We start from the raw sequence: 12,960 nt of genomic DNA on the forward strand, positions 1-12,960 counted from the left end.
ACTGTTCTCCAGTCTAGGCGAACATACAGCGGCCCGAGAGCCTTTCTGGCCAACGTCCCACCTTCAGACCCCCGCCCAGCGTTTTGTCTTCCTGCTCTGCAGCCTCACGGACACGCGAGTTGACGAGTATGACGAGACACTTGCCGCAGCTTGCGGGCAAACAGTCAACATACATCTCTGCAAACCAAAGCTATGATTTCCGGTTATGGGTCCCAAGCCGATCATTTTGGTCAAGACGTGACATGAGCTTCTCGCCTGTAGAGTCTACTGATGCTCTCGTCAGCTCGTGTCAAGTACTGTGCATGAAAAGAGACCACTGCAAGATCAGCAACACGGGAAGACCACACAGCAAGGTGAGCTTGTGGAAACGTCAGTCGCCACAAGCCATCCGCGCCTGCGACAAGATGCGCACGCGCGCAGCGACTCGTAAGACCTCGCTGGCTCGGCCACCGGAAGCATCCCTGCTGTCAGCAGCGGACTCGAGTTGCAAATCCGACCCTGCGGATAAGCAACTCGGCGGGAAATATACACCTTACGAATTCCCTTAGGAGCGGGCACCGCGGCTACTAGCGGATTAAAAAGTATTCAGGTCAGCATGGCCTTGACTTTCATTGGTTAATTCCCGGGTCTCAGGCGGAAGATGGCCGCTTTGGGATGAATATCCGGAGGAAACCGACGTTGGCTGTTACAACACGCCATCATCTCAGATCTCTTCAAAAAGGTCATAAGAGGGATTGAAAGGCCTTGCTGTGTGCCTGAGTCTTTGTCGACGTTTGGATTCAACATGGCTGCAATCAAAGATTTCGTACGCGAGCACAACAGCTCGACCCGTCTCGCGGGTCTCGGCCAACATATCGCTTTGTTGGCCATAGCCATTCTCCTCGTCTATCTCACATCAACAGCTGTCTACAGGTCATTTTTCCACCCACTTGCTAGATATCCTGGCCCGTTCCTAGCCAAACTTACTCCCTGGTGGGATGTCTATCACGCCTATAAGGGCGACAAGCATCTTCTCTTCCACCGTCTCCACGAGCAGTATGGCGACTTTGTCCGCTATGGCCCCAATACCGTCTCTATCAACAACCCTGCAGCCCTCAAAGCCATTTACGGCCACCGTGCCAATGTTCGCAAGTCCGATTTCTATCTCTCCTTTCCCGCCGTGCCTGGCGCCTTTTCCACGCACACAGCCCTCGACCTCAAGATGCACGCACGCAAGCGCCGTGTCATGTCTCATGCCTTCTCCGACTCAGCGTTGAAGGGCGTCGAGGATTTTGTTCTCGAGCATGTTTCCGCCTATATCAACGCGCTCACTGACCGCTTCAATCGATCCAACACTGCTCCCCATTCCGACAAGTGGACCACACCCAAGAACATTTCCACATGGAGTACCTACCTTGGTTTCGACGTAATGGGTGACCTGGCCTTTGGTAGCGGCTTCGGTATGCTGACAGGCACGAAGCCTGCCAATCGTGACGCACCGGTTCTCCTTATGCAGGCTGCTAAACGCCACAACACGACAGGACCGATGCCCTGGCTGCATCAGAGTGGAGTCGACCGCATCCTATTCCGCAAGCTCAATCTTGACCGCGATCAATATCTCGCCTTCAGCCGTAATCAGGTCGGCGAGCGTATGGCCTCGGGTGCGCTGGATAGCAAGCGTAAGGACTTCTTCTACTACCTCCTACACTCCAAGGATCCCGAGACTGGAGAAGGTTTCAGCAAGAAAGAACTATGGGGTGAAAGCAACACTTTGATCATCGCGGGTTCCGATACTACTTCCACGACGCTGACATCGACGATCTTCTACCTGCTGCACAACCCTGCCACTCTGGCGCGGCTGCAGCAAGAGATCCGTGGCGCATTTGAGTCCGTTGAAGAGATCCGTGCTGGGCCTACGCTAAACGACTGCAAGTACCTCCGTGCCTGTATCGACGAGGCCCTGCGCATGAGTCCGCCCGTTGGTGCGATCCTGCCTCGTCAGACGCTGGCGGGCGGCATTGACATCCTTGACCATCACATTCCGGAAGGCGTCGGTGTGGGCTGTCCAATCTATGCACTGCACCACCACCAGGATTACATACCGGCGGCATTCGATTACAAGCCGGAGCGATGGATAAAAGGAGAGTGCGATGAGAAGGAGAATGAGGCCTTATTGAGCGTATTCAACCCCTTCAGCATCGGCAGCCGAGGTTGTATCGGCAAACCAATGGCCTATATGGAGTTGTCCCTTGCATTGGCCAGGTTGCTATGGAAGTTCGACATGCGGTTGCCGGAAGGAAGCTTGAAGCACGCAGGCGAAGGGCGACGAGGATTAGGTCAGGGAAGAGAGAGGTCAAGGTACGTGACGGCCATTCATGCGTTTCGTCGAGTATAGAACTGACAAGGAGCAGCGAATTTCAGATGTGGGATATTTTCGTCAGCGATAAGGATGGGCCGTACGCCGAGTTTCGGGAACGCAGCGACTGAATGAGTCTTCAAATCCGATCTGAGAATGACGAGCGAGGCATTGCATTGGGCATGGCGTAATGATATGGACTTTGCATACCGGTGGCGCGGTTGAGGACCGCTCGGCATTTTGATTTTGGAACAGCTTGTCAAAAAGCACGTTGGCGATTGCGATCCTGTATTGTTGGGATCATCGGCGACACCAGAAGCTTCTGAATACCTCACAGTCCCTGTTCATCTGCGTTCCGTGGTCCAGCTCACAGAGTTTGGATTGGGGAGGGTAGAATCGACAGTCGCCAAGCTTTCCACTGCCTGCTTCCCCCGAAGCGAGTAGGTGAATCTCCACCGATTCCTCTACGGCTTGCCCAATGCCAGCCCACGTTGCCGTACGACCACCATTTTCCCCTTCTATTCTCCCATCCTGTGTTCGGGAAGCACGTCCAAACAGCCCACATTTTCTGCGGCTAGTCCCCGCGCCTGTTGAGAAGGACCGCCGGCACGTGCTCCAAATGACGCTTGGCTTCGGTCTTCCGTCGGCTCGGTACAAGCCCGACCCTACAAATAGTCGCCCGGCGTTAGCACCGAAGCCCGTGGAAGCTGCCGGCCAATCAGAGGGGCGATTTGGAGACCAGTGGCATGCACATTGGTACTCTGATGCCCCACGATGATGCAGTTTCGTGGGGTGAGGACGTTAACAATTTTTCAAAGGCGTACGGCGGGTTTGGAGGGGTGGTAGAGAGGAGTTGTCTTTGTTCCCAATGAGCTCTTAGCCGCTATCTACTCTGTACTATACTTTGAGCCATTGCGACACGTCTACACTCTACACGCGACCAAGATCTTCACAGACCATCGACCATGCCTCTCCCAACGACATTCATGCTTAACACTGGCGCGCCCATTCCAGCGGTCGGTTTCGGCACCTGGCAGGCCGCGCCACACGAGGTCGAGAAAGCAGTCGAGATCGCGCTGCGCAACGGCTACAAACACATCGACTGCGCGGCCATCTATCGCAATGAGAACGAGGTCGGTGCTGGAATCCGCAACAGCGGTGTCAATCGCAAGGACATCTTCATCACCACCAAGCTATGGAACTCGAAGCATGCACCCAAGGACGTCGAGGCGGCGCTGGACGAGTCGCTGAAGGACCTTGGCGTCGAGTATGCGGATCTGTACCTGATGCACTGGCCCACGCCATTCGCCAGAGGCAACAAGTGGTTTCCTTTAGATGACGAGGGGGTCTTCAAGTTGGGGGACACGCCCTACACGGAGACGTGGAAGGCGATGGAGAAGCTGCTCAAGACGGGCAAGACCAAGGCCATTGGAATCAGCAACTTTAACGAGCGGAGGCTGAAGGAGCTGCTCGAGGTCGCCGAGGTGGTCCCGGCCGTCAACCAGATCGAGGCACACCCGTGGATCCAGCAGCCAGCGCTGAAGAAATTGTGCGAGGACAACGGCATCCTCATCCAGGCGTACAGTCCACTGGGCAACAACACGACCGGCGAGCCGAGGACGGTGGACGATCCTCTCGTGCATGAGATTGGCAAGGAGCTGGACATGGATCCGGGTCAGGTGCTCGCGTCGTGGGCCATTCAACGTGGCACCGTCGTTCTGCCCAAGAGTGTCACCGAGAAGAGAATCATCGGTAATGTCATGGTGAAGGAGCTGCCCAAGGAGGCGTACGAGAAGCTGAACGCAATGGAGAAGCACAAGCGCTTCAATGACCCAAGCCCAAGATGGGGCTACGACATCTTCGACGAGCTCGGAGAGGATGCCGTCAAGCAATCCGCAAAGGAGGCTGGGAAGTCCAACCCGACCAAGTTCAAGATTTGAGGGGAGTTGCTGCCTATCACGCATGTATATCGATCTGGTAAAACACAAAGCGCAATAGATTAATAACGTGGCCATGTTGCGTGGAAATCAGGTTGCATTCCCAGCTGGTCCAAGTAAAGCCACGAGGCAGCGTCGGGGATGTCATGATCGAACATATTGACCGCCGTGAAGTCATTCCCACCGGGCATATCGACCGGTGGCTGAGTTTGAGGCTGTGGGCTCGGTGGGTACCGTTCCTCCTCCTCCTGGACTCTGGAGCTCTGCTGAGCCCGTCCCTCGACTGGTGTCACCGAGGATGACGCGCTGCGACTTGCCCGCTGCCTCAGCTTCGACAAAAGGTAGTGATGTCTTTGTGCTTGTGAGCCCTGTGGAACGATCTTGGCCAGGTGCTCTTGAATCTCTTGTGCTTTGCTAAGGTATTGAGTTAAGTCGCGGCTTTGAGCGAGCACCGGCACCTTCCCTTGGTTCTGTTGTATCTGATACACGAACAACGTCGAGATGGCGCATAATGCGATGTACTGCGTCAACCAGAAGGTGGAGAGTAAGCGTCCGTGCTGCAGCATCGAGAAAACGTGATCAAGGACGTTGATGATGGCATCTAGACAATCACGCATGCACGATTCGTGGCGTTGATGCATTTCGGTGTCTGAAGAGATCTTGAATGTGTCGACGAGGAGCGATCTGCGGGTGGCAATGATGCGAGCATGAGCAAAGCCTAGACTGAGCACCGAGTTCTGCCGGTCCCAAGTTTGGACCCCGATGGCTGCAGTCAAGCGTGGTTTCAAGAAGGTGGGCAGCTCCTGCTCCAACCCGTCCAAGGCTGCGACTATCGACTCGCCTCTTTGAACGATGTCTTCGCTGCTAATGTCATGAATAGGATAGAGCACGTCAGTGCTGCGGGTGAAGAGCCGAGCTAGTCTGGCGTGGTAGATGAATGCCTCTATATTGCCGTGATGAGGGACTTGAGAGAGATCAGTGGCTGCGTCCAGGACCAGGTCGTCGATGTTGACTGGGTACTCCTGGTCGAGGTCGTCATCACGCAGATGGCGAGGCTGACCGAGCATGACGCTAAGATAGCTGTCGACAATATACAGTGACCAAAAGACTCGCTTTCTGCGCTCCTGCTGAAATGCAGCCAGCTTCAGCCGTCTAGACGCCTTTCGATGTAGACCCATTGAGATGGCAAGGGCGTGGGTGAATGAGAACAGAAAGCGGCATTCCACAATCCGTGAGACGCATAGGAGATAGAGGCACATAGCCAAACGAGCTTCGACGCATGCAAGAGTCATTGGCCCCAGCTCGCTGTTTAGGAGTGTGCGAGCCTGCTCAAAATACGATGCACCCCTTTGAGATGCTTGTAAGTCGCCAATCGAGTCGTCTGGATAGGAGATGAGAGCTTGGGCCCAAACGATGAGGACACTTGCCGCCTTAGCCGCTGGTAGAGGCTGGCGATGGACATAATCCGCCATCCAGCGCTCTAGACTCTGTCGATGAAAGAAGCGGAACGTTGGCATGGCGAAACGAAAGTAGTGATCCATAAGCTTGTGTGCTTCATCTAAACCGGGACTTGCGGCCTTTGAGACTCGAGACAACGGCATGTCACCGTAGCTCGACAGGGGAGCAGCTGCATCACCATCATGGGGCACATTAGCGGCTCCTTCCTGCCATTTATAGAGAAATGATACACCTGACGATGGTCCGATATGGACTCCGTTGTCGATGCTGACTTCGCCTGGTTCAGTGGAAGTTTGTCGTGAAGGTGCTAAGCTTCCGTCGCTCGAATGAGGGTTAGGTGCCTCCAGCGACGGGAAGGCAGAAGCTAGCGTCGTGCTCGGCACTTTCGAGAGGGGACTCTGGCGTCGCGACAGGTGTTCTGAGCTGTATATACAGGACACCTCATTATCGAGACATAATTGACACGAGGGACGAGTGCCTGAGCATCTCTGCTTTCGCTTTCGACAGAAGAGGCATCTGGACGCCGATCTATGAGTACGGACTCGCCTAGGACTTGTGATGTGCTTACGCGTTAGAGGTCCGGGGATGCTTCAGCTTTCGCTTCTTCGATGGCTGCGGAGACTGTTGATGATCTTCATCCATAGCCACGAGCAAGGTAGATGGTGTTGAGCCGTCGGAAGATTGAAAGGGTTGCTCTCTCCACTCCAGGGTGCTGGCAGCGAAGACCCCGGCTCGCCGGGAGCGATCGCCGTCTCGGCGGGGCAGGTTTCTTCGCCTTCCTCACCATACCCACAGACCTGGAACTCCGCATCAGTGCTTTGAACCCTACTCGAACACATGAACACCCTATGCAGGGACTGGCAGTATAGACTGATGGTTAAGGCATTGCCGAGCACGGCTAGCTGACCTCTATCCCTCCTGCGTATATTCGTCATGCAGCCGGAAGCTCTTCGCTTCTTCTCCCGACTCCTGTCGTCCAAGTAGCGTCATATCCAACAAAGCGTATGTCGATAATACTACCTCCACGCCCCGACTTGTTGTCTCGTAAGTGTGGAATACCTCATCGCCTTCTCTCAAGAAACAGCTGAGGCGGAATGCACCTGGTGAGGGGCGCCACGTGATATCATCGCCCAACTCATCGGCCTTAGTGAATGTGTCTAGGCAGCTGTAAAAGGGGAATGTCCATCCCATGCGCTTCTGAAAGGCATCAACCGCAGTCACCGACTCCGGTGCCGCAGCTGCAAACGTCGTGTCGCGACTGTGAAGGTGCGACAAAACGCGACCAGCAGGAATGTGGTCACTGAAGAAGGAACAGCCACCGCAGCCCACTCCAGTGGGGCTGAAGGGCATGTGGAAGTAAATGATCAACTGACGGCGACCCTGGAATAGGTCTAACAAAGTAAAATGGCGATTGCTGGGACCAGCAAATACGAAGCTTGACGGGTCATTGAGTCGGACCATTGGTAGAGCACGACGTTTCTCGGCGACGGACGAGAGCAGTCTCGTCGCAGCTTTCTCCTCGCTCAGCAGCGACGAACGTGCTCGTCGATATTCATCAGCAGACACAACAGTCTAGAAATGCTTAGACAGGGGCAATACCGTGCTGACGAGGAGTTACCTACCTTGGACATGTCGAATGGCCGCCTAGCTGTGGTGAAGCTTACCGTGGACCTGGTATTGATGTACTCCAAGGCTGCTACAGACGCCTTTCACCAACGACAAAGCGACAGACCTCAGCTTTATCTTCTGTGCTCCCCAGAAGGAACCATTCATGTCCACGGTCGACACGGCAGGCAACTCCAGGCACTATGAAGATCTTCGCCGGGGTGGGTGGCAGACGCGGGGAACCAACAGCCCAAAGTTTTGCAACACGAGCGCCTAGGGGGCTGCAAAGGAGTTTCTACGGCCGGAGAGTAGGGTGCCGCAGGCTCTCTCGCAGTCTACTTGAATAGATTTCACAGCTTACAGTGGATAAGAGCCAGGTCTTCTGAGACTTTTGCTCCGTATTCGAGGCGAGGGTATGCTGGTTATCTTCAAGCGGTAGGGGGGACGCTCAGGCAGTGAAGGCTTGGTTCTATGCCGCGTTAGGGCTGGCAGATGAACCCCTCCGCGCCCGGGAATCCTAGCGGGCTTCAGCTATCCTTACATGCATTATAACGCTCAATGACTGGTGCGAATTCGATGATGGCTTCACAGCAACCCGCGGGTTATTACTTTCCACCATGACTCGCGGTCGTTGAGGTCAAGGACATGACCAGCGCTGGAATACCGTCGGTCTTGTCATTGGGCGCAATGCCTATTCTCGCCTATAACTCCACCAAGCCGACACTTTCACGGCTCACATATGATAGTAATTGCAATACACTCTCATAATAGTCAAATTAGCTCCACCGCCGAGTTTGGTTCTGTCCAGCGAGACGTTGCTGTTGTGAAGCAGTACAATGGCGCACAGCATCACCGCGCACCGCCTCCGCAGGCTCCTCGCACCCTCCACGCCCGCCCTGGCTATGGCTTCTCACTCCCCACTGTCCGCCAAGCTTGCCGCTCAAGCCGGATTTCCTGCCATATGGGCATCGGGCTTCGAGCTGTCTGCCCTGTACGCTGTACCCGACGCTAATATCCTGCCCGTGAGCACCCATCTGGAGATGACGCGGTCCATAGTGGAGACCGTGGGCCCCAATGTACCGGTGATAGCCGACCTCGACACCGGCGGTGGAAATGCTGTGAATGTCAGCTACATGGTAAGGAAGTACAAGGATGCGGGCTGCGCGGCAGTTGTGATGGAGGATAAAGTGTTCCCAAAGGACTCCAGTCTGAGAGTCTCAGCGAGGCATGTCCTGGTGACCGTGGAAGAATTCCAGGGTAAGATAGGAGCGGCAAAAGCGGCGGCTGGCGAAGGAGAGGATGGCATGCTGGTGGTGGCAAGAACGGAGGCATTGATAGCAGGACTAAGACTGGAGGAGGCGCTGAACAGGGCAGAAGCATACACAGAGGCTGGGGCAGATGCGATCCTGATCCATAGCAAACAGAAGAACCCAGATGAGATCTTGGACTTTTGTCAGCGATGGTCAGGGAAAGTGCCGTTGGTCATCGTGCCGACAAGCTATCCGCAGCTGTCGTTTCAGAATGTTGCAGAGCTGAACAAGGTAGGTCTGATCATTTGTGGCAACCATTCGATCAGAGCGGCTGTGAAGGCGATGCGGGAGACGTTTGAGCGAATTATCAAGGACAACAGTATCGCCGGTGTCGAAGGGGACATTGCGAGTGTAAAGGACGTCTTCGAGTTGCAGGGTGACGCAGAGATGCGAGAGATTGAGAAGAAGTATTTGCGATGAGCAGATTCACGAACCTGGACTCTACGAGTCAAATCATCCAGGGATCTGAAAGCATGTGTATCTCGTCAGCTCCAGATCGAGTACCCGCGAGCCGCCGGGCGTCGAGTCCTGGGATCGGGTAACGACCTCGTTTGCGTTTGTGTGATCGGAATCATCTACAATTGGGACGATGTATCGATGATCCTTGACCTAATTGCGGGTGTTCCTATTCATCCTCAATGACATGGCCTTGCAAAGCCACACTGTCATCCCCACCACTTACATGAAGCAGACTACGACGACCTACCACGGCAGCTTCACTGGGCCTTTGACGTGATCACCCATCACCGCGTTCCAGCTCCCGATGTCTCTAGTTCCGCGAGGCGCCCAGAACTGCCCCGTCTTGTCCATGCCAAACTCATTGTCCGTCCACTTGCCCAGTATTTCCGCAGCCTGATCCGGCGTCAAGGCGTCGTTCTCGTCCCAGGCAACATCGAAGCCCACGCCTTTGGTCATCTCTGTCCGCATGAAACTCGGGTGGACCATGCCCACAGCAATGCCATGGGGCTCAAGATCGTATCTCAGTTGTGTACCCACCATATTCACGGCAGACTTCGACGCATGGTGAGCGTAGTTACCTCCACCTCCCGCCTGATTCAGCAGGAGGGAACCGGCTTCACTAGAGAGCAGAATCACCCTGGTAGGGGGGTCTGACTTGACAGCAAGGTTGTTGCCTTTGAACAAGGCTGAGAGGATGAACGGGGGAGCCACGGCAGAAGTGAGGTAGGTTGCCACCTCGACGTCCCATTTCGGCTCCTCGAAGGACTCAAGCTGGAAGATGCCCGCAGTGATGTAAACGGTATTGAGACTGACACTGTCCAGTTGGGACGCGATTCGAGAGCCACAGTCGGGCTTCGTCAGATCAACGCCAGTCAACCACTGAACGCGGGACTGGCCCGGTGGCGGATCTCCACGGGAGGTCGCGTAGACTCTAGTCAAAGGTTGCTCTGAGTAGTATTTGACCAGGGCTGCTCCAAGGCCCCTGGTTCCGCCTACCACAAGGATGTTGGGCATTGTCTTTCGGGGAAGTGGGGTGAAAACGGTGATGTGGATCCTCAAGATGACCGTGCTGCTGCCTGTCCTCGATCAGTTGCAAACACCATGGACTGCGCTAGCAAGTTCGAAGACCTTTGGGAAACTGTGGTGTCGCTTGAGACTGATGTTGATCAAACACGTATCGAACGCAACATTCAGAGCTACGTCACAAGCTTGCCGCGCTGCTCCGAATTTCTAGTCACAGATCTGAGCTTGGCAGCATGGAGAGTGCACCAATCAAACTCCTAGCACCTCCGGACTGCAGAAAGAAGGGTATACAACGGTCGACGGGTACAAGGTCGACGTATTTTAGGATTCGCTCGACACCGGCACCAGTATTGATATTGAATATATACCAGGAAAGATACCGGGGATTGTCGCCGAAGAACCGCGGAAGCTGGGGATGACTCCATTCAAGAAACAAATCGCTGGTGAGACGCACCGTTATCGTTATGTCTTCAGTGGTGATCCTCCACTGGCATCGAACAGTTTGAGCAAGCTCGCGGCCCACGCTCTGCTCGGACAGGTGGCAAATTTTTGATCTTGTTCGTGATGGGTGTGGTGAGAGCTTTTGAACCTCGCTACCTGCGCAGGGTTGAGGACCACTCACAATTAGCCTTTCTTGAAGCGCCCATTGGCGTTATTGGTCCCGAGATTCCGGTAGCGAAGCTCGTAGCTCCACGAGTGTCCGGAATAGTAACCGAATGGTTAATTGGAAGCGTGGCTCTAACTGTTCCTGCTTCTACGCAACCCTAAAGGTCATAAGATTCGTCGTCCAGAAGGTATCATATCCCTATCTCGCTTCTTGGCTGCTTATTTGGGCTAAAGTCAGGCAGCCTGGCTGTGGTCCATGCTGGGGTCCGAGAGATCCGGGGAATTCCTCTTCAGCGTTAGCTTGCAGGCTCCAAGATTCTAGTGTTGACGTGCAAGATTTCTTCACTCATGCATGCCGCTGATCGACATACTACTCAGCGTCGTGTATCTCATGAGACTATATGATACCGAGAAAGTAGGCGTTTGGGTGAATTTGAGCTCTTGAAAGTCGCTGTGTGTCTCAATGGATTCAGAGTCTCAACGACATGGTTGGAATACCAGGTCGATCCCGCGGATGTATCACATGTCGCAGGCGAAAAGTCCGGGTAAGGCGACCGTGCGTTCTAGACTTCGTCTGTCTACTTACGAGGGTTAGTGTGACCTTGCCCAGAGATCATGTCAACGCTGTCTCAAATCGGGACGCTCATGCGAAGGGTATAGCACCTATCCTACTTTCATTGTCCGCAATCAAGATGGGCTTCTGAGGCGAGGGCACCTGGACGAAGCCAAAGTAGCAGATGATGTTTCGCGCTCGAGGAGTCTCTCGCCGGCCAGGTTGCTCAAGCCCTCGTTTCAGCGCTTGCAAGATGATCAGCTTGTTGCAATTTTCTGGAGCGACTTTGTCACTGAGCCGAGAAGCCACCGCAGCTCTGACCAGCCGGCCTGGCTGTATCATGCAATGCAGATGTCGTCGAACGAGGACATCCTTCGAAAAGCCCTGCTCGCCATCGCCTATACCCGAGCTGGGCGAAACCGCTCCAACAAACCATGTATCATTGAAGGTCATCGGTATTATGGGGAGACTTTGCGATTGATGCAGCAGATGCTCTACGATCCCATGCTCTCGCACAGCGACGAAGTACTGGCTGCAGCACGTTGCATGTGCCTCTACGAATCATTCGAATCTACGACTGGCACTATGGCATCCTGGATCAATCAAAACCGAGGAATCGCCCGAATGCTTGAGGTCCGTGGACCGCGGAACTGTCGAGAGCCTTTCCCTCGCGCCGTGTTGGAATCTGTGCGCCAGAACATGATGATTGTCGGCATTATTACACGCACACCGTGCTTTCTCGAGCAAGAGGATTGGCGTACCCAGCCTTGGATAGGAATTTCGCCAAAGCCACTGGACCAGCAACTTTACGACTATGGCTTTGTTCTTGCGACAGTTTACCAGGAGGGAGGAGCGATTAGTGCCGATCAGCCCGCCTCGTGGAGAGTCTACGTCGACATCTTCACGAAAGTTCACGACGCATATCAGGCCCTTTCGCAACTGAACGAGGAAGTCTCGAAGATCCATGATGGCACAGATCACTTACTATCAACTCCACTCCCGGTCGTCAAAGCATTACTTCTCGCGCTCGACCTCTGTTTCTCGTTGTTCGCGAATGCTCTTCTGCCAACCTGCACCCCAGAGATTGTTGAAAGCCACCGAGAGGTTATCGGGCAGCTTCTGGGCTACGCGCAAGATTCACGAAGGCAGCAATTGGCCCGTAAGATAATCCAGCATTTATCAAGCTGCCTCCGGACTGAGCCAGTCTTCGTGATGACGATGATGCTATTCCCCCTCAACTGTGCCAGATTCGAGCTCAAAGACAACGAGGGGGACAAGGACAGGGTCAACAGCCTGATGAGTGCTTTGGAGACGGGAAGAGGTCATCGGATAACGGGTAGTGTAAGAAGAGCCGGCCAAAGTCTAGCCCCGCCAATAGCAAGGAGCAGCATGTTCTCGCAGCAGACCACAGCAGACGGATGACAGGCTGCGAAAACGGTCTAGAAGCGAAATCAACCATGGCGTCGTGCGCCGCTTTCTTGATGGGAGATGAAAGCCAGTGGGCCATCTGACCTTGGTGAAATTATCCCCGTCGGCGGGCACCATGGCAAAAACTCGGAATATGCACGCCGAAGTCCGCGACGTCCTGATGCTTGGCTTGGGGCAGAAGTCCGTGATTCCCCAAGCAGAGGACTTGTCCGTCCTCAGCTGCCTACGGCGGCCTGGACAACCAGG

At 54.6% G+C, this 12,960-nt stretch overlaps 7 protein-coding genes across 7 annotated transcripts; 4 read left to right on the forward strand and 3 right to left on the reverse strand.

Annotated features, from left to right (window-relative positions):
• Positions 1 to 784: 784 nt before the first annotated feature.
• HMPREF1541_07070 (uncharacterized protein) lies at positions 785 to 2,466 on the forward strand (the record flags this gene model as incomplete). The annotated part of the gene is made up of 2 exons (XM_008721395.1): positions 785 to 2,337; positions 2,391 to 2,466. The coding sequence occupies 2 exons, from the start codon at positions 785 to 787 to the stop codon at positions 2,464 to 2,466; spliced, it is 1,629 nt and encodes a 542-aa protein (XP_008719617.1).
• An 834-nt stretch (positions 2,467 to 3,300) lies between these two features.
• Positions 3,301 to 4,275, forward strand: HMPREF1541_07071 (uncharacterized protein; the record flags this gene model as incomplete). The annotated part of the gene is made up of 1 exon (XM_008721396.1): positions 3,301 to 4,275. One exon carries the CDS (start codon positions 3,301 to 3,303, stop codon positions 4,273 to 4,275), a length of 975 nt encoding a protein of 324 aa, XP_008719618.1.
• A 59-nt stretch (positions 4,276 to 4,334) lies between these two features.
• On the reverse strand, positions 4,335 to 5,873 carry HMPREF1541_07072 (uncharacterized protein; the record flags this gene model as incomplete). The annotated part of the gene is made up of 1 exon (XM_008721397.1): positions 4,335 to 5,873. The coding sequence occupies one exon, from the start codon at positions 5,871 to 5,873 to the stop codon at positions 4,335 to 4,337; it is 1,539 nt and encodes a 512-aa protein (XP_008719619.1).
• Positions 5,874 to 6,639: 766 nt separating this feature from the next.
• Positions 6,640 to 7,361, reverse strand: HMPREF1541_07073 (uncharacterized protein; the record flags this gene model as incomplete). Its single annotated transcript, XM_008721398.1, has 2 exons — positions 6,640 to 7,302; positions 7,353 to 7,361. The coding sequence occupies 2 exons, from the start codon at positions 7,359 to 7,361 to the stop codon at positions 6,640 to 6,642; spliced, it is 672 nt and encodes a 223-aa protein (XP_008719620.1).
• Positions 7,362 to 8,171: 810 nt separating this feature from the next.
• HMPREF1541_07074 (phosphonopyruvate hydrolase) lies at positions 8,172 to 9,065 on the forward strand (the record flags this gene model as incomplete). Its single annotated transcript, XM_008721399.1, has 1 exon — positions 8,172 to 9,065. One exon carries the CDS (start codon positions 8,172 to 8,174, stop codon positions 9,063 to 9,065), a length of 894 nt encoding a protein of 297 aa, XP_008719621.1.
• A 282-nt stretch (positions 9,066 to 9,347) lies between these two features.
• On the reverse strand, positions 9,348 to 10,118 carry HMPREF1541_07075 (uncharacterized protein; the record flags this gene model as incomplete). Its single annotated transcript, XM_008721400.1, has 1 exon — positions 9,348 to 10,118. The coding sequence occupies one exon, from the start codon at positions 10,116 to 10,118 to the stop codon at positions 9,348 to 9,350; it is 771 nt and encodes a 256-aa protein (XP_008719622.1).
• A 1,513-nt stretch (positions 10,119 to 11,631) lies between these two features.
• On the forward strand, positions 11,632 to 12,708 carry HMPREF1541_07076 (uncharacterized protein; the record flags this gene model as incomplete). Its single annotated transcript, XM_008721401.1, has 1 exon — positions 11,632 to 12,708. The coding sequence occupies one exon, from the start codon at positions 11,632 to 11,634 to the stop codon at positions 12,706 to 12,708; it is 1,077 nt and encodes a 358-aa protein (XP_008719623.1).
• Between the last annotated feature and the right edge of the window lie 252 nt (positions 12,709 to 12,960).

Source organism: Cyphellophora europaea (assembly GCF_000365145.1).
Source record: "Cyphellophora europaea CBS 101466 unplaced genomic scaffold supercont1.6, whole genome shotgun sequence".
NCBI classification, from domain to species: domain Eukaryota; kingdom Fungi; phylum Ascomycota; class Eurotiomycetes; order Chaetothyriales; family Cyphellophoraceae; genus Cyphellophora; species Cyphellophora europaea.